This window comes from Panthera onca, chromosome D2 (assembly GCF_046562875.1).
Source record: "Panthera onca isolate mPanOnc1 chromosome D2, mPanOnc1 haplotype 2, whole genome shotgun sequence".
NCBI lineage: Eukaryota > Metazoa > Chordata > Mammalia > Carnivora > Felidae > Panthera > Panthera onca.
Window position 1 is genome coordinate 53,573,155 of NC_138349.1, and position 20,145 is coordinate 53,593,299.

General features: G+C 38.4%; 1 protein-coding gene across 20 annotated transcripts in view; it reads left to right on the top strand.

The window, feature by feature from the left end:
• USP54 (ubiquitin specific peptidase 54) overlaps positions 1 to 20,145 on the top strand; it is a 133,473-nt gene that overhangs the window by 90,824 nt on the left and 22,504 nt on the right. For 16 of the 20 annotated variants that reach the window (XM_078434390.1, XM_078434385.1, XM_078434389.1 and 13 more), the window contains 12 exons: positions 2,445 to 2,579; positions 4,174 to 4,287; positions 4,423 to 4,505; positions 4,947 to 5,052; positions 5,164 to 5,310; positions 6,634 to 6,783; positions 8,605 to 8,773; positions 10,127 to 10,297; positions 13,873 to 14,004; positions 14,177 to 14,557; positions 14,785 to 15,016; positions 17,201 to 17,334. In XM_078434390.1, the coding sequence (XP_078290516.1) occupies positions 2,445 to 2,579; positions 4,174 to 4,287; positions 4,423 to 4,505; positions 4,947 to 5,052; positions 5,164 to 5,310; positions 6,634 to 6,783; positions 8,605 to 8,773; positions 10,127 to 10,297; positions 13,873 to 14,004; positions 14,177 to 14,557; positions 14,785 to 15,016; positions 17,201 to 17,334 (1,954 nt within the window). The remainder of the gene's footprint in view (positions 1 to 2,444; positions 2,580 to 4,173; positions 4,288 to 4,422; positions 4,506 to 4,946; positions 5,053 to 5,163; positions 5,311 to 6,633; positions 6,784 to 8,604; positions 8,774 to 10,126; positions 10,298 to 13,872; positions 14,005 to 14,176; positions 14,558 to 14,784; positions 15,017 to 17,200; positions 17,335 to 20,145) is intronic. The other 4 variants (XM_078434395.1, XM_078434396.2, XM_078434397.2 and 1 more) reach the window with 1 other exon arrangement.

The following is a 20,145-nucleotide window of genomic DNA, read 5'->3' on the forward strand; positions in this document are numbered from 1 at the left end:
AAAGAGGGGACTTGATAATATTTTTCCTTAGTAAGATCTACCCATATTACATCATTCATTCATCCATTCATCCATCCATTCAAAACTAGTTATTGGTTGCCCTCTATATGCCAGTACCCTTCTAAGGTGTTGAGAGTGAGTAGTAGAGTAGAGAATTAAAGGGCAAAACTTTTTTGTACTCAGACTTAGAGAGTGTAGTCAGACAATAAATAAGTAAAATACGTGGTGTTATAGATGATAATAAGTGCTACAGAGAAAAATAAAACAGGTAAGGGTAGGAGGTTTGGGGAAGTGGGGGTGGAGCTTGCAATTTTAAAAACAGTGATCAGGAAATACTATATTGAGAGGGTAATTGAATAAAAATTTGGAGAGAGTGAATGACTGAGCTGCTGATAGTTCAAGTAAGATCAGGAACAAGATTTGACCATTCTAAATTGGTGGGGCCTCCTATTCTTAGATCACATAGGTAGGTTTATAAAATGGTCTCATTTCTGGTCTCATTAGTAAGTCTGAAAAATAACCATGGCTTTTTTTTTTTTTTTTATGAAGAAATTACTGGTAAGAATTTCAAGTGAGTGACATTCTTTGGTATGTTGATATGTAACTCACCATTGAATTTGTTGCTTATCTGGGTGGTTTAGTGAGGATCTGGGCCATGTGATGTCAAAGGAGCATATTCTAATTTATGTTGGGAAGGTCCAATACCACTTGAGAAGTACTCATCAAACCAGGTGCCACTTGTTGCCACTCTGTGTTTCTATTCTCTGAACATCACATTCATCATTGGTTCAGATCAGGTAAAGATGCTGAAGATGGGTAATTTGATCACATTAAAATTTAAAAACTGCTCCACATAAAAGACACTAGAAGACTGGGAAGAAGATATTTGCCACAAATCATATTTGCAAAAGACCCAGAAAAACTAGATGTAGTTTGAAAGACTAAAATTAACTAGTTCAACTGTATTTATTAATTGCTGACAAGGATAAGGGGAAATTTATTTGTATTCATCTGTTACTGGAAGTATAAGTTGACATAGCCTCTTTATAATAGCAAAAATTTGAGATTGCCAAAATTTCAATAAAGAAATGGATAAATATACGTTGTATAGACCTGGTAAAACACAATACAGCAGCAAAAAGGGATGAACCGCGCGCGTGTGTGTGTGTGTGTGTGTAAATTATGGATAGATCTCAAAAATAATGCTGAATTTAAAAAAGTAAGTCAGTGTGATACTTTGTATACAAACAAAAAATGCACATAAAAGTACACTATGTATTATATAAGAATACGTACATACACACACACATATATAGACACATACACACACATATAAACACACTTACACATATACTTACACATATGTATACAGAAGTATTAAAAACAGAAAATTGTGCAACAAACTCATGATAGTGAGTGGCTGGTAGAGAATGGGTGGTCTTAAAAGGGACTTTATCTTTTTTTTTTTTTGAAAGAGAGAGAGCTTGGGGCGGGGGACACAAGTAAGGGAGGGGCAGAGAGAGAGAGAGAGAGAATCACAGGAGGGCAGAAGGAGAGAGAGAGAGAGAGATAGAAAGAGAGAAGCGGGGCTCACCCAAAGCAGGGCTCAAGCTTACCTGATGTGGGACTCAAACTCACGAATCGTGAGATCATGACCTGAGACTAAGTCAAATGCTTAACGACTGAGCCACCCAGGTGCCCAGGACATTAGCTTTATATGTAGATTGGGATTAAACATAATGGAATGTTTATTTCTGGATATTGGACAAGTAGATATTTGTTATATTATTCTTTGTACTTTCAGTAATTTTATTTTTTTATTTTTATTTGAGTAATTAAAATTTTTTTTTAATGTTTATTTTTGAGAGAGAGATAGAGTGCTAGCGGGGGAGGGGCAGAGACAGAGGAGAGGGAGACACAGAATCTGAAGCAAGCTCCAGGCTCTGAGCTGTCAGCACAGAACCCAATGTGAGGCTTGAACTCACAAATCATGAGATCATGACCTGAGCCAAAGTCGGATGATTAACCGACTGAGCCACCCAGGCACCCCTTGAATGATTTTAAATTAAAAGAAGGGGCTAAGTTTAATAGGATGAGCCCCCAGAGAATAATTTACCAAACCATTTATATATAATTTGCCCTTATTTACTGTGAATCATGTACCTCTATCTGTGTCAGAGGAAATGAGGTACCCAATTACATTAACTCATGACAGTGGTCTATGGCAGATGGAAGAGCAAGGATCCTTACTAGCACAGATTATACCCTTTATTCTGACACTTGATTTTTTACTTTTTTAGTACTAGCTGCAAGCAGATCAACTCATGGAAAATACGTTTGGTTCCAATGTTATAAGCATGGAGATGCTAGCTTGACAGACTGGGATGTATAGAAGCTTAATAACATCATTGTGCTTTTTCCCTTGTCTAACCTCTTTCCTACAGGGAATCTTTAACCAGTTTCAGTGTAGTAGTGAAAAAGTGCTTCCATCTGACACTCTCCGCAGTGCTCTGGCAAAGACCTTCCAGGATGAACAGCGTTTCCAGCTGGGAATTATGGATGATGCTGCAGAGTGCTTTGTAAGTGTTGGCCTCTGGCCCTCTCTGATATGGGGTGAGACTGTTGATGGTCTCCATCAGGGACTAGATACTTTACTGTAATATTTACTCTGTCCCTGGTCTCTCAATTAGAGCTAGGAATTTCCCTAGTTTCTCAAAGCTCTAGGGTGACTCTGCTAATACAGTAGGAATTGTAGAATAGGTTTATTCTTTCTCCTTTGGGCTTAACAGTAGTTTTGTGCTTGCCATGGCATAAAACATTGGTCTCACCTTCAAAGGAGACAGGACTCATTAAAATACAAATTGCTGTGTCACACTCCATTGAATTTCTGATTCAGTAGGTCTAGATTAGAGCCCAGGAATATCTAGCTCTAACAAGTTTCCAGGTGATGCTAATACAGATGCTGCTGGTCTGGAGACCATCACACTTTGTGAACTCCTACATTACTAAAGATAATTAAACAGAATAACTGAGTCCCTAGCACAGGCGTGATGTGCTATTTAGATAGCTAGATTGCTCGCAGTGACTTTTAGTAGAGGACTCTTCTGAACTCTGGGTTCTCTCAGTCAACCTTCAAAAGACTCTCTGTCTTTAGACTCTTTCTGCCTGTTGTTAAAAAAAGTTCGAGAGTGGTATATATTCTATTACAGGGCAAAATGTCACCAAAGTCAGAGGTACTCCTGACAAACTGGATTACTTATATATTGCTGGTGGAAATGTAAAATGATATAGCCACCCTGGAAAACAGTTTGGCAGTTTTTTAAAAAACTGTACTTGCAAATTATCATAAGGTTCAGTAGTTGTGTTCTTGGACATGTATCCCAGAGAAACTAAAACTTATGTTTATAAAAAACCTGTACATGAATGTTCATAGAATCTTTATTTATAATAGCCCCAAACTGGAAACAACCCAAATGTCTTTGATGGTAAATAGTGAAACAAGATTTGGTACTTCCATACCATGGAATACTATTCAGTAATAAAAAGGAATTACTGATTTACACATCAACTTCAGTGGATCTAAAGGGAACTATGCTGAGAAAAAAAAACACAGTATCAAAAGGTTATAAACCATATGCTCCCATTTATATAACATTCTTAAAATAATAAAATTATAGAGATAGAAAAACAGATTAGTGGTTGCTAGGTGTTCGGGTTGGAATTGGGTGGAAAAGGCTATGAAGGAATAGTATAAGGGAACCTTGTGATGGAACAATTTTCTTTCTTGATTGTGGTGGTTGTTATATGACTATACATCTGATAAAATTGCATAGAGTTACACACACAAATAAGTATATGTAAAACTGGTGAAATCTAAATAAACTCTGTAGACTGTGTTGACGTCCATTTCTTGGTTTAGATAGTGTACTATAGTTATGCAAGATGTTACCATTGGAGGAAACTGGGTAAAGGGTACATGGACCTCTTATATAATTTTTTTGAAACTTCCTATGAATTTATAATTATTTCAAATTAAACAGTTTTTTTAAAAAAAAATCAGAGGTATTCCTACCTTCCAAGAGGATTACTGTTTCTCTGAGTAAACTGCCTACCAATTTGTGCATTTTTCTATTAAATATCATTGATATGCTGCTTTTATTCTTTCCTTATTAGGAAAATCTCTTGATGAGAATTCACTTCCACATTGCTGATGAAACCAAAGAAGATATATGTACTGCCCAACACTGCATCTCCCACCAGAAATTTGCAATGACGTTGTTTGAACAGGTGAACATTATTTCTATCTTCATCACTTCTTTTCTTCTTCAAGAACACTGCATCCAGGGATGTGGGTTATCAGATGGGTCTCAAAACAATTAATGACTGTGGTTACTTGGTTTTGCTTTTTTACCCCGGTCCCAGTGTGTATGTACCAGCTGTGGTGCCACTTCTGATCCGCTGCCTTTCATCCAGATGGTACATTACATCTCCACCACTTCCCTTTGGTGAGTCTTAAAGGTTCTCTATTTGTACCCTTAGGTATTCCTTCAAGTGATAAGTTTCAACTGACAGCATCCAAATAGCTTATATCCTTATTGTTAAGATGGTGTTATATTGTAGGAACTCAGAACAATAATTTTAAAATAATTTTTGTTCTTCTTCCTTCCTTCCCAGTCCTCCCACCCCACCCCCCTTTCTTAGGTTCAGTTCTGGTCAGCAAGGTGGGAGGAGAAATGGGGATTCTATGAGCTTTGGATCTGGGGATGGGCAAAGGTGCTCATTGTGTTTGGGACACTGAGACTGGTCAGGACAAGGGGCTTTGGTATAGTGGGCAGAGGAAGAAAATCAAACATGTGAGTTAGGAGTTTGCATGAGTAATCTATTTGATTTAGTTATAACTCTGTGTAATTCCTACCATCATACCCTTCCATTCCCCCACCTTGAAGCAATCAGGCTATTTGTATGCTGGAAAGACGTGAAAAACCCTCACCAAGCATGTTTGGTGAGCTGCTGCAAAATGCCAGCACCATGGGGGATCTGCGGAACTGTCCGGTGAGTTAAGTCAGAGGTGGGGTTCAGAGTGGAGAGGGGAGCCCTCGGATTAGGGAACTGAGGCAGAGCCAGTGGGAAACATCTCAAACCAGCCTTATATATGTATTTCAGAGTAACTGTGGAGAAAGGATTCGGATTCGCCGTGTGTTGATGAATGCTCCACAGATTATTACAATTGGGCTGGTATGGGACTCGGACCACTCAGACTTGGCAGAGGATGTCATTCACAGCCTGGGTACCTGCCTGAAGCTGGGTGATGTGAGTATTAATTACCTTTATCTCTGACTTAGTTCTTGTGTCTTAGTATTGCTTAAGGGCAGTGAATACTTATATCCTAGTATAAGTATGTACTTATAGGTGTAGGTGGTGTAGACTTTTTAGAAAAAATGGGATAAAATTGGTCTTGAAAGACAGGATGGACAGAGCTTAGCTACTGATAAAAATCAAGCAATTTATAGAGTTATTGTGTACTCTACTCATTGCTTGTGTATACAAAGTAGAGTTGGGAGGTGTAGTCTACCACAGGTGGTAATAAGGTCAAAGAAGTGAGCAGTCTTGACTAGAGCTGCTATGGGAGGTGAAGGGGTAAAAGTTGGTGACCTGAGTTTTAGAATACAAAATTCACAGTGAGGAACCAATGTCTGTTGCAAAGGTAATGGAGTAGCTTGGAAAAGAATTCAGTAGGTTAGCAGTTTTCTGTGCATCTATTCAAGAAAATAGGGAAAACGACTTCAGACCTGGGATCTTTTACCTTATCAGCTCCGCGCCCTAGTATAGGCAGGGTTTTCCTTCAGTTCAAGAGAAGAGCCAGAAACTCTGTGGTTTCCTTTCACTGGTTTCTTTCTCTTATAGTCCTGTGACTAAGGAGATTCCTTGTCATTCTTTAATATCACTAAGTTACAACTGAGAATGAATGCACTGTCTGGAATCTTATTTTAGGTCTCCTGCCCAAGGAATCTCTGACATGAGTAGGTTATACACAATTAAATCTCTTTTTTCTAAATTCCTGTAGTCTACATATTCTGTGCTGTTCTAGTTTTGTTTTATTTCTATGATGATTTTCTCATTCAAATAAGTTTCTCAAGGCAGCATTCTTTTCTTCAAAAATTTTTTGTATATCTGTTAGAACATACAGCAGTGAAATGCTGGTAATCAGCATGGTGGTATTGCTCTTCCTAAGGGACTCTTTACCCCTTAGTTAGGGTCTCAGCAGGAAATTTATATTTGTGGTGCCAGCTGGTAAGTAACTTTTGAAACGTCAGTGTTTGTTTTTGTTTTATTTTGTGTTTTTCTACTTCCTTGGATCCTCTTACAATAGGCACCAGCAATAAAATATTGTAAGTTATGAAGAAACATCACCACCTTACCGGTTTACTGGCCACTATCCGTCTTGCTTTTCCCTACATTTTGTCTTTTTAGGTTCATTTCTGATGATTAATATGGACTAGGAAAAATCTTAGAATGAAGCATGGAGAAACAAGTCAGTACGTTAATAAGAAATGATGGAGTGTGCTAAGAGATTGATTGATGTGAGAGGGCTGAGTATTTGACTGTTTTTTTCATTCTCTTCTTTCCCCACAGCTGTTTTTCAGAGTGACGGATGATCGGGCCAAGCAGTCTGAACTGTACTTAGTAGGAATGATCTGTTACTATGGCAAACATTATTCTACATTCTTTTTCCAAACAAAGATCCGCAAATGGATGTATTTTGATGATGCTCATGTCAAGGAGGTAGGAATATTCAAGCCCTTCTTGAAGTGTTTGATAACAGCAACAAAAAACTAAGGATAATTACTTGTATTTGGTGTTTATTTTCATAATTTTGTTGTCTGTTTACTTACCTATCTATTGAATTTATGAGAGTATCAGTCTTCTCCAGTAGATGACAAGTTCCTCAGAGATCGATATATTTCCTGTTATTTTCTCTGAATCCTCTCGCCATGCAGTCAGCACAGTTATGTTTATAGTTGACAGGTTTTTTTTTTTTTTTTTTTTTTTTTTGTATTAAGTGGTTGATTTGAGTGAGAACAGTTTAATGCTTCAAATTAGGTTAGAAGGTTAGCATGAACTTCAGAATTTCAAACTTTGAATTATCAATGGTAATACTGTGTCTTAGGTAATACCTTGTAATACTTTGTGTTAGGGCTGCTATAAATTGTTTTCTGATTGGTACTTACCTGAAGTACCTTATCATAGATTAACATGTTTTGGGGATCATGTAGAAAAAAATAGGGCTATGAGGATATTTAAAGCTGGAAACTTGGTACTATCTAAATCACAGAATCTGTGACTGAAGTCGTTAAAGGATCTGCATGAGTTAGGAAGCTTCTTGATAAAGGCTGGTGGCTAGGAGACTCCTAACTATAATTTACACCAATCTGTGGACCTTTAGGCCTGTCTTTCACAAATGGTAAACTCTGTCAAATTTCCTGATTCTCTATCTCTTTTTGCTGTTGTAATTTTGGCTGATTTATATGAATTCCTTGAGCTTTAGCCTTTTTATTTGAAAAATAATACATGCCTTATAAGAAATTAAATAAGATTTGTATATAAAAAGCATGTTTGTTGGGGTGCCTGGGTGGCTCGGTCAGTTAAGCATCCAACTCTTGATTTCAGCCTAGGTCATGATCTTATGGTTTGTGGGATCAAGATTCATGTCAGGCTCTGTGCTGAGCATGGAGTCTGCTTGGGATTCTCTTTCTCCTTCTCTCTCTGGCCCTCCCCCATTTGTGCTCTCTCTCTCCTAAAATAAATAAATAAACTTTTAAAAAAGCATATTTTTTTTAGTTAAAATAATAACTAAGTTAAAAATTTAATGAACATCTATTATGAAGTAAGCACTATGCTTATTTCAACTCTTCAGAGCACACCATCTCAGAATGTGACTGGTTCAAGTTTAAGAGAGGGTGAGTTTAGAGATTTGATTGGATTGTTGTTTCCATGGTCTTCTGTCACTCTTTTCCACTGCTTTGGCAGTGCTGAATCCAGTTCAAAGCTAAGACTGAGGTTCATCTGTCTATTCTAAGCAGTTTGACATTTATGTCTTGTCACGTGTGAACTCTGAAATGGAATGTCATTCATTCTAAAGCAGTCTGTGAGAGAGTTTCTGCCTGCTCTTTAGATTCACAAAAGTGATTTTAATATTTAGGCGAAAATTATATAATTTATAGAATTGTAAATTTGAAGCCAGGGCTTTAATATGTGAAAAGAAATTGGTCACCAAGGCAGCTGAAGTCCCCTCACATAGCATGTTCACCTTGGAGAACTTTTATTTATATTTCACAACTGAATTGTTGTTTCACAGGAATGAAAGTAATTTTATTCATCATTCCTATCTCTTGTAAGGTTTGATTGCTTTCTAAAAAGATTTAACAAAAACAGACTTAACAAAAAACTCATGAAATTTAGGTCTAAGGTCTCTTTTGTGGTCTCTTTACCCAATTCTTGTCTTTTTATTTCTTTTATTTTCTTTAGAAAAACAGAATAGGAAGATATGTTTTGAATTGTGGTTATGAAGTATAACTCATATTTTTCTGATTGTTTCTGGTTCAGATTGGGCCGAAATGGAAGGATGTGGTGACCAAATGCATCAAGGGGCATTATCAGCCTTTGCTACTGCTTTATGCAGACCCGCAGGGTACCCCAGTGTCTACTCAGGACCTGCCTCCCCAAGTTGAGTTCCAGTCATACAGCAAGACCTGCTACGATAGTGAAGATTCAGGTGAGCAGCCTAGCTCTTTACCTCTTCCTTCTCCCTTCCAATGTGATCACTGGACAGTTAGAACTCATACTTAATCATGAGCCTAGCACATAACTAGCTTATAGAAAGGGGATCCATTAGAGATAGAAAGAAGTGCCAACTCGTGCTGAAGCCCAAAGTGTGCCAGGCTTTGTTTCTTTCAGCCTTCAAGAATGTGTTGCCTAAGTCACCTGGCCCTGATTCAAAAGTGAGAAGGAAATTAGGTTGATTTAGACTGAAATAATAAGTTTGTGAGGGAAACTCAGTGTTTAACCTTCCAGTATTAGTAAAGATGACTGATTCTTACTAGCAACTTAACAGTGACTTCACTGAGTTGTGAAGACCAAGAAAAAATTATGAGTTACTACAAAGCTAATCATTTTATTTGGGATAAGAGATTTTTGTTTTAAGATGTCAAGTGTAGTAGCAGTATTCCTCAGCCTGTGAATCAGTTTGCTTCTAATTCAGTTGGTTGCAGCCTAAATTGTTCCCCTGTAGCAACAATTTGCAGCTTGATGGCTAAAGTCTCAGCCTAGCCCATAGAGGCTTATAATATATTAGAAATATAGCCCTAATGGTTTTGGCTTGGTTTCTGAAAAGGAGAAAAAAGAAATATTCTTTTTGTCTTCTAGATCTAGGATTGTCCTTGAGTATAATTTTGAAAGAGAACACATTTGTCTTTGGAATTTTTCCCCTCCCTTTTGTACCTCCTTCCTGCTTGGTACCTGGTGTTCTTCCCAGCCTCGTACCCAACTCAGGCCTGCTCTACTTTTTCTCCCTTTAGTCAAACACCCATTTCCACTGTTGTGCTCATCTCAGTGAGTTGTTCAGAGGAAAGTAGTCTGATTGAACTCATTTACTCTAAAGTATAAGTAACAGCCACATAATTTCTCAGATATATTAAAATGTTTACAATATCAATTAAAATCAAAGTGACATTTCTGGCAGTATAGGAAAAAAATTACGGGATGGGGAACAACTAGTTATTGTCAGGTCGGCCTGGGACTCTCCATCTAAATAGATCTTACTTTTCACAACTTTTTCCTTTCTTCCACTTTTCCCATAGGTTTTCTAAAAGCCCCACAGTTTTTCACAGTGGCAGGCAAAGTGAGGGCTTCAGCAAGGTAGGGACAGGAGTGGGAGGAATTCTTTGTGTGTCTGGGCAATATGGAAGTTGGGTGTTGGGAAGAATGGCTCTGGTATATCCTTCTCACCCTTCCTTCTAGGAAGTTCTTGCCTTATGGACCTTTGTTTCCATCCAGCTGTTTGCCTTCTCTCTGTCACTGTCCTTCTCTCTTTCCTTACTTTGGCATATGTGTCTCCTCCTTCCCTCAGGGAGGGAGCCCTCCATCTCAAGTGATACTCGAACAGATTCTTCAACGGAGAGCTATCCCTACAAACACTCCCACCATGAGTCTGTGGTCAGTCACTTCTCTTCTGAATCTCAGGGGACAGTCATCTATAATGTGGAGAATGATTCCACGTCTCAGAGCAGTCGGGACACAGGTAGGGAGTTTTACAGTGGACCCTGCTTGCCTGATTCAGTTCCTGCACAGAGATTCTCCCAAGAAAAAGAAACTGGGGCAAGTCAGAAACGTTTGTCATGCAAAGGGAGAACTTGGGTAATTGGGTGGGATGAAAAGAAGCAATACAACTCTGACCGAATGATGATGTGCCATTGCACATTTTCCTATCAACAGTAGCATATCAATAAGGATGATTGTAATGTGATTATTAATGTGATTGTTTATTCCAAAATCTGCCTTTTTTTTTTTCTTGCTGTATTCTTGATCCCTGTGCTTCTCATAGTGTCCCAATAAACCCTTATGGTTTTGCACCTCATCATGTTCTCATGCCAGGCTTTATCTTAAGTGAAGGGCTTTGAGAGCAGGGGCATATTTATGGGCATGGATGTGTGCTCATCACCTTGCTTCCTGAAGGGTAGAAAGGCCAAAGAAAGAAAGCTAGCTTGTTTGTTATTGTGAGTTCTATGTGGAGAGCATTCTTGAATTTTTCTGTTCTTCTATTGAAGAGTGTACCTGTTGTTGGTGGAAGAAATCAATACAGGGCATACAAAGAACAGTGAGTGACTGATTGATGAGATGAAAAATTTATCACCTAATACACAGAACAGTGCCCATACTCTAGAGACTTGGGAATTAGTGAGTTCATGGCTTCAGATTGGTGGTCCTTTTTAAGTTTTTATTTAAATTCCAGTTGTTAACATACGGTGTATTATTAGTTCCAGGTGTACAATATAGTGATTCAGCACTTGTTGTACAATACCTGGTGCCCATCACAAGGGCACTTCTTAATCCCCATTAACCTGTTTAACCATCCCTCCGTCCACCTCCCCTCTGGTAACCATCAGTTTGTTCTCTATAGTTAAGAGTCTGTTTCATAGTTTGCCTCTCTCTCTCTCTCTCTTTTTTCCCTTTGTTCATTTGTTTTGTTTCTTAAATTCCACATATGAGTGAAATCATATGGTATTTGTCTTTCTCTGACTTATTTCTCTTAGTGTAATATTCTCTAACTCTATCCATGTCATTGCAAATGGCCAGATTTCAATTTTTTATGGCTTACTAATATTCCATTGTATATATATACTGTGTCTTCTTTATCCATTCATCAGCTGATGGACACTTGGGCCATTTCCATAATTTGGCTATTGTAGATAATGCTGCTATAAACAGCAGGAGTACATGTATCCCTTTGAATTAGTACTTTTGTATTCTTTGGGTAAATACCTTTTTTTTTTAAATAGAGAATTTTAAACATTTTCAAAAGTATCAGAATAGTATACTACCCTTCCATGGACTCATTGACTAGTATCAGTAATTATAACTCATGCTTGGAGTGCCTGGGTGGCTCAGTCGGTTGAGCATCCGACTCTTGATTTTGGCTCAGGTACGATCCCAGGGTTGTGGGATCAAGCCCCACATTGGACTCAGTGCTGAGTGTGGAGCCTGCTTAAGATTCTCTCCTTCTCTGCCCCTCTTCTCTGCTTACACACACTGTCTCTGTAAAATAAAATTAAAAAAAATTAAAAATTGTAACTCATGGCCAGTCTAGTTTTGTCTGTATTTCTATCTACTCTCACTACTCCTGGATTATTTTGAAGAAAATTCCAGATATTATCACTTTTTCCATAAATATTTTAATGTGTCTAAATATTTAGTATATCTGAAACATGAGAAATCATTTTTAAACATATCAATATCACACTTAAAAAATATTAACAATAATTCCTAAAAACCACTGAGTGTTCAAATATCCAAATATAAATGTTGTTATTTTTTAATGGTTTGTGTGCTTAATTCAGGATCCAAGTGAGGTCTATGCAGTGAGATGAATTGATAAGTTTTTTATGTTTCTTTTTTTTATTTTTTTAATTAAAAAAAAAATTTTTTTTTTAACGTTTATTTATTTTTGAGACAGAGAGAGACAGAGCATGAACGGGGGAGAGGCAGAGAGAGAGGGAGACACAGAATCGGAAGCAGGCTCCAGGCTCTGAGCCATCAGCCCAGAGCCCGACGCGGGGCTCGAACTCAGGGACCGCGAGATCGTGACGTGAGCTGAAGTCGGACGCTTAACCGACTGAGCCACCCAGGCACCCCTATGTTTCTTTTAAAGTATAGGTTTCTCCTCCATTTTTTCCTTGCAGTTTATTGTTGAACAACTAGGTACTTTGTCCTATAGATTCCCCACGTTCTAAAATTTGCTGATTGTATTCCTATGTTAAACTTTAGCATGTTTCTCTGTTCTCTGTATTTCTTATAAATTGGCAGTTGGACCTAGAGCTTTGGTCAGACTCATGTTGGGTTTCTTTTGATGACTATTGTGTAGATGACTACTGCAAAGTATGATTTTTTTAAGACCATATTTCTGAAACTGTGAGTCAGGGAGAAGCCAAATAACGCGATAAACAAGGCATATTTTCCAGCAGAGTCAGGTTTATGTTAAAGGTTTGTGAATGGCTGGGGTAGGGGAGCATACTCTCATTGGTTTAACATTTGCAGATTTAGTTGCTCCAAGTGATTTTCTCCTTTCTTAAATCTTTTTTTTTTGGGGCCCAGAGGTAGCAAAGGATCAGATATAAAGCAATAAAAGATTACATTGGTGATTGATTGAAAAGAGATGGGCATGTCACTACAGTGCTGATACCTGAATATGTACAAGAATTTTCATATACTAATGTATGAAAACAGTTCATGGTTCATTTGAAAACCTAGAGGATTGTCTCTAAACCTGCCTTCCAATTTAATTCAATTGCTTAATTCACTTTTGGCTTCCAGCAGTTCAGGTGATTATATCCTTTAGAATCTGACCTTTGCTGTTATCAAATCAGACTCCTACATTTACATCCTATGGGCGTGAAGCAGGGCAAGTTATGTATTTTCTGGGCTTCCCAGAAATCAATACTGAGGAATTTTGAAGTGTAATATCTGGGTGAAGCCACGTTGGGTGAAGCCAAGTTTGGTAAAGCACTCATTGTGGATGGGAATGAGAATTATGCAGAGTTCAAATGTCCTAATTTTAAATGATTAACATTTAAGGAAGGTTTAGAACTGAGTGGGAGGTGGGGAGAGGGAGCCACCCACAATCAGACCTCTTGTGGGCAAAGGCTGGGGCAACTTGGATAATACTAGGTATAATAAAAATTAGGCTTTACTTGATGTGTTGCTAAATAAAAGGAAAGCTCTATCTTCTATTTATGAGAATGAAAACATATTGGTACATGACATTTTTATACAATCTTTAAAACTGTCACGTTTTGAAAATTAGCAAGTAATGTGTCCTTCTGGGTCACTGGGAGAGACTACGGGCAGGATCAAGACTGGTAATTGTTCAGGAGACATTATAAATTTGGAAGCTCCCATTAAATACTTGAGCTTCTCCGCATTTATCTATTGAGAGATTCCTGCTACACTTAAATCAGATAGCCTTAGCCCCTACAGCTTCTGATTCATGGGTATACCAAATTTGTGGCACTGCTGTGAATCCCAAAGGGAAGCTAGGTTCTCAAGAGGATGGAGGTAAGTTTCAGATACCAGCTTACCCCCATTTCCTTGTTCTTTCAGGACACCTGACTGATAGTGAATGTAATCAGAAACTCACATCTAAGAAAGGGTCACTGATAGAACGCAAGAGGAACTCTGGCCGGGTTAGGAGGAAAGGCGATGAGCCACAGGCCTCAGGGTACCACAGTGAAGGCAAGCCGCTCTGCACTCTTTGTCTTTTTTCATTCACTCTGGCAGCCTTTGTCATAGTCCATACTGGCTTTTCTATTCTGCTCAAAGGGCTTTCCTTGCTTTTACACTTTGTGGTCTAGGTATCTGTGATCACTTTAAACATTTATATTTGTTTCATTCTTTGTGTTTTTAGGAGAAACACTGAAAGAGAAGCAGGCTCCTAGGAATGCCTCTAAACCATCTAGCAGCACCAATAGACTAAGGGATTTTAAAGAGACAGTCAGCAATATGATTCACAACAGACCATCACTAGCTTCTCAGACCAACCTAGGATCTCCCTGCGTGGGGAAGGGAGGAGACCAGACTGACAAAAAGCCTCCTAGAAATCTGCCTTTACATTCTCGTGACTGGGAAGTAGAGAGTACCAGCAGTGAGTCAAAATCCAGTTCTTCTAGCAAGTATCGTCCAACGTGGAGACCCAAACGGGAGTCTCTGAATATTGACAGTATCTTTAGTAAGGACAAAAGGAAGCACTGTGGCTATACCCAGCTTAGCCCCTTTTCTGAGGATTCAGGTGAGGAGATAGAGAAGAATTGGGCTTTTGAATAAAGTTGACTTATGTATTTTAAAAACCTGGATTTTCTGGTAGAGTCAGTAAGGTGCATTTTTATATGCTGATGTTGAGCCTTTTGGAGATAGGAGTTCAGTGAATGAGTAGCTGGAGGGAGGGTTGGTTATGTTTAATTTGAGGCAGATGCTAAATCTACCTCCTTTTCCATACTTGTCCTTTGATCGGGATAGCTAAAGAATTTATGCCAGATGAACTAAGCAAGCCACCTGCTTACGACATTAAAACTGGTGGACCAAGCCCCCAGTACAAGCCCTGGGGCCCAGCACGGCCAGGCTCTCACCTTTTAGAACAGCACCCTCGCCTAATACAGCGAATGGAATCTGGCTATGAGAGCAGTGAGAGGAACAGCAGCAGCCCCATCAGCCTGGATGCAGCCCTGCCTGAAAGCTCCAGTGTCTGCAGGTATTGTTTGGCCTTTGAATTGCCTCATTGTCCCTTGCAGCAATGTGAGTCACCAAGAGGCTTTTCAAGTCAGATAAATGGAGAAAAGGACTTTATTACCATCTTGCAGGCAAAGTATTGTGCTTTATCAACTTTCTTTCTTTCTTTTTTTTAAATTGAAATGGGGGGGATGGGTTAAATGGGTGAAGGGCATTAATTAAGGAAGGGCACTTGTTGGGATGAGCACTGGGTGTTATATGTAAGTGATGAATCACTGAATTCTACTCCTGAAACCATAATCACACTATATATTAACTAATTTGGATTTAAACAAAATTTAAAAAAAACAACCACACTAAAAACCTAAAAAAAATAAAACAAAATTGAAATAAAGTTGGTGTACCATGTTATATTAGTTTCAGGTATACAACATAGTGATTGGACAGTTCTGTATATTACACTATGCTCACCACAATAAATGTAGTTACCATCTGTCACCATAGAATATTATTACAATATTATTGACTGTATTCTCTATGCTTTACTTTTTATCTCTGTGACTTATTTATTTTATAACTGGGAATTTATACTCCTTTTTTTTTTTTTAATTTTTTTTTAACGTTTATTTATTTTTGAGACAGAGAGAGACAGAGCATGAACGGGGGAGGGGCAGAGAGAGAGGGAGACACAGAATGGGAAGCAGGCTCCAGGCTCTGAGCCATCAGCCCAGAGCCCGACGCGGGGCTCGAACTCACGGACCGCGAGATCGTGACCTGAGCTGAAGTCAGACGCTTAACCGACTGAGCCACCCAGGCGCCCCTGGGAATTTATACTTCTTAACCCCCCTCGGTTATTTCACCCTTCCCCCAGCCCCCTTTCCTCTGGCAACTACCAGTTTGTTCTTTGTATTTGTGATTTTTGTTTCTGTTTTTGTTTATTTGTTCATTTGTTTTATATTTTAGATTCCACATGTAAGTGAAATTATATTTGTTTTTATCTAACTTATTTCACTTAGCATAATAATACCCTCTGGGTCCATCCATGTTGTCACAAATGGCAAAATTTTATTCTTTTTTATGGCTGAGTAATATTCCATTATATATATATGTATATATATCATCTTCTTTATTCATTCATTGCTTTCCTATCTTGGCTGTTGTAAATAATGCTGCAATAAACATAGGGGTGCTCTGTCAACTTTCTATAGCAACAGCACCCTCTGCTGGGAGAAGGAGCAAAGGCATTTGAGAAAGAGAACTTTATTACATGTAAAATAGTTTAGTAAATAACTTAAAATGGAAGAATTAGTGAATCAAAACATGTAGTCCTATCATCAGAGAGTAAATACAATTGTTATCTATTCTTGCCTTTCATTTAGGGTAGGTTATTTTTTTTGAGGGTCACAGGGATTCTGTGTTTTATGAAGCCAATGATATTCATAATTCTCTAAGATAACATTGATGGTTTAATAGTGCTCATTGTGCCTTGTCCATAGGGCCCAGTTTGCTTTGTAAATTTTATTTTATTTTATGTTTTGAGACAGAGTACGAGGAGGGGAGAGAGGCAAAGGGAGAGAGGAAGGAGGAAGGGAGAGAGAGAGAGAAAGAGATAAAGAGAGAGTATCTTAAGCAGGCTCCACGCTCAGCACGAAGCCTGATAGCGTACTCAATCCCATGACCCTGGGATCGTGACCGGAGCAGAAATCAAGAGTTGGATGCTCAACAGAATGAGACACCCAGGAGCCCCATAAATTTTAGATCTTCATACATTGTTTCTACTAAGTTGCCACAGAGGCAAGTTTCCTAACAGTGTTGCTGCTTTGAAAAGAGTGATTTTGTCTTCTACAAAGGTGATAATCACACCCTCATATTTTCCCATTGCTCATCCCTTGACATAGGACCCTGTTGAGTTTTACACATGAGAAGATGGCCACAAAGGTGTAAGAAAGAGGAAGGCAACCCATGTGAGAGCTTATATTTATTGATTCATTGAATATGGGTTTTTTTGCCAGACACTGTGCTAGATGCACAAAATGTGAATGAGATGAGATAAGATGGGGGAACTACTTTCAGAGGTAGTTTAGCAGATACTTCAATTTTATATTAGTTTGATGTTTTATTGGTTTTTGAGGGAATTTAGTCCTAGGAATGTTGCAAGTTAACACCCTTCTGATGTTTTCACTAGACTCTGGTTTGTCTTTTGAAGGGATCCAAGTGCTAAGAGATCAGCTGGGTTGGCACCTTCCTGGCGTCACATCCCAAAGTCTCACAGCAGTAGCATACTGGAGGCAGACTCCACAGCATCCAGGAGTAGCTGGGCAAAAAATCAGCACCTCTCGGGTAAGCAGAAAGACACTGGACTTGGAGGACTGGATTTGACTGCCAAATCTATTTGGGAAATATCCTTACCTGAGCACATTTGAAATTGGAGGATGGTTGTACTTTAAGTTTTCCATCACTATGTAAATACGGAGGCATTTGAGCTGTCCCATCTTTGGATTTATCTACTTTTTGTTCTCCATCATGGCTTTCCTGATTGTTCTTTCAACCTTGGCAAGAGCCCTTGTTGGAACAAGAAGGAACAGAAATATGGTGAACTGTGTCAGTAGCACCTGCATTCCTCACAGGAATAAGTTCGCCAGTTTTTGCCTTTGGTGTAGAGGAAGCCTCATGGGAATGGATTTCTTAGCGTTTAGTTCTATGAATTGAGATGACAAAGGGGGATGTGAAGGCTATAGGCAAAACTGGGGAATAAGTAAACCTAAACCTATCCTTATCCCTGCCTCTGTATCCTGTCCAGTATCCCTATTTTCCCTTCTTGAGTGTGTCTTGTGTCCTCATACTCCTTCTTAAAATGAGCTCTCAAGGAATGATCTGACTCCTTCATACTAAATGTAAATGACTGGAAATAGTTTAAAGCATGCTTTTTCTAAGAGAAACTAGCATTTTAAAATTAAAGTCAAAGCCTAAAGTAAAAGAATACTGGAATTTCAGGTGTGAGACACTGAGGGTAGAGATTTGAGGTAGTTAGAGGTTTTAGTTCCCTTTTACATTCCTCTCACAATACACATATATACTTACAGTACATATTCCACTTAAGTAGAGACCCAGTCTAAATGGTTTAAAATAAATCCTTTACTTACTTAAAGCTGAAATTTGAGGTGATACATAGGCAATCTCCCCAGATAGAGACTTTTTGCAATGGCTAAGGGAAGGTGGTGAGTGTCTAACTAGGGAGTTCTGGGAGCTACTTGTCTAACTTATAGATCAACCTTCATCCCCTCCCCCCACCCCCTCCTTTTTTTGGTTTGTTAGATCAATTGGGAGTAGAGTATGTGGGCAGAAACCTTAACTATGGTCTGATTTAATGAGCTTCTGGATGTAGTTCTGTGGTCAGCTTACTAGGAAGAAGTGGGTAGAATACTGTGTACCAGCCTGTAGAGGTAAGACCAGTCTTAATGGTATGACTGCCAATTCTCTTGATAGCCACCAAAAGTTCTTAGAGGTGGCTGGAAGGGAAGTATGCAGCAGTAATGACAAGGCATGAATTCTTTTAGGTGTGAGTGCCAGTAGGTTGCTAACATCTGGCAGAGCAGAACAATGCCAATAGAAGCAGGTATCTCTGAAATCCTGGGCTGGAGTAGGTTGTAATTTGAAACCCATGGAAGAAATTCATGCTTCTTAATGAAATTATACATTTGCTTTACTTACTACATTTTAATTTATTTCACGTTGACTAACATTGCTTTGAGAAGCTTGTGGTCATGCATGAGCCTATTCCCCCTTCTCTTTTCTTTAGATAGCCAGTACCTTTTCAGGTCACTAAAGACCGAGTCTCATGACATCTCTAATAGCCCTAATTCTGGACTACTTCGGATAGAATCCACCAATATTATTCCTCCACTGGTAAAAGATATTTTGCAAGGAGTTACAACAAATTCCTCACACACCATACTGTCCTCTTTGTATAGGAGACCCTTAGTATACAAAGGCATGAATACTTGTGGCTCACAATGATCCTATCATTTTATTTTGGCACAGAAAAAAAATTTTTGCCTGGTAACTTTGATCACTCTTTTAAAAAGTTACGGAAGTAAAAATAAGTCCAACAATTTAGTAACCTGCCCTCTCCCTCTTCAAATTGAAGGAACCGGTGTTTCCATCATGGTATATGTTTTTCTACATTTTTTGTATGCCTATGTAAGTATATGGATAAGTTTATTACTACCGTTAAAAAAAATAAAATGAAGTCATATATATTATTCTGTCACTTGAATTTTCACTTAATATATCGTGGATGTCCTTTGGGATCTATTTGGTTCCATCTATGAACATTTATAAAATTGAATTTATACTGGATATTTTATAAACTCTTTAAAAGAGATAGTAGAAATTAAGGGTGAGAAGTTGACTTGCTTGAAGTTTCCCAATGAATCAGTGGCAGCACATGGTTGAGAATGCTCTCTAATAGTTAAGAGCATGGATTATGAATTTAACCTATTTGACTTTATTTATTTATTTATTTTATTTATTTTTTTAATTGATTTTTGAGACAGACAGAGACAGAGCATGAACAGGGGTGGGTCAGAGAGAGAGAGGGAGACACAGAATATGAAACAGGCTCCAGGCTCTGAGCTGTCAGCACAGAGCCTGATGCGGGGCTCGAACCCACAAACTGCGAGATAATGACCTGAGCTGAAGTCGGACGCTTAACCGACTGAGCCACCCAGGTGCCCCAACCTATTTGACTTTATTCAGCTCCATCATTTATTATCGTTGTCATGGCAAATTATTTATTCTTTGTGTGTCTGTTTCTTCTTTCCTAAAATGTAGGCAATAATAGTATCTACTTCATAGGTTGTCATGATAATTAAATAATGAATGTAAAACTGCTTAAAACTGTGCTCATCATATAGTAAATGCTCAACAAATGTTATATTGTTACTGTTGTTATAAAGCCACTCAATAAATATTTTATCATTATCATCATTATCATTATAATTCATAGCCCAGGTCTCACCCTGAATCTGATATGGAAATCACTATCCAAAACATGAATTCCAAAATGAATAAAGACTTCTAAAGGAAAGGCAATGCAGTGGCCATAAATGCAGCAGGTGCTTCATATTAATTATGGAAATGTGGCAATTT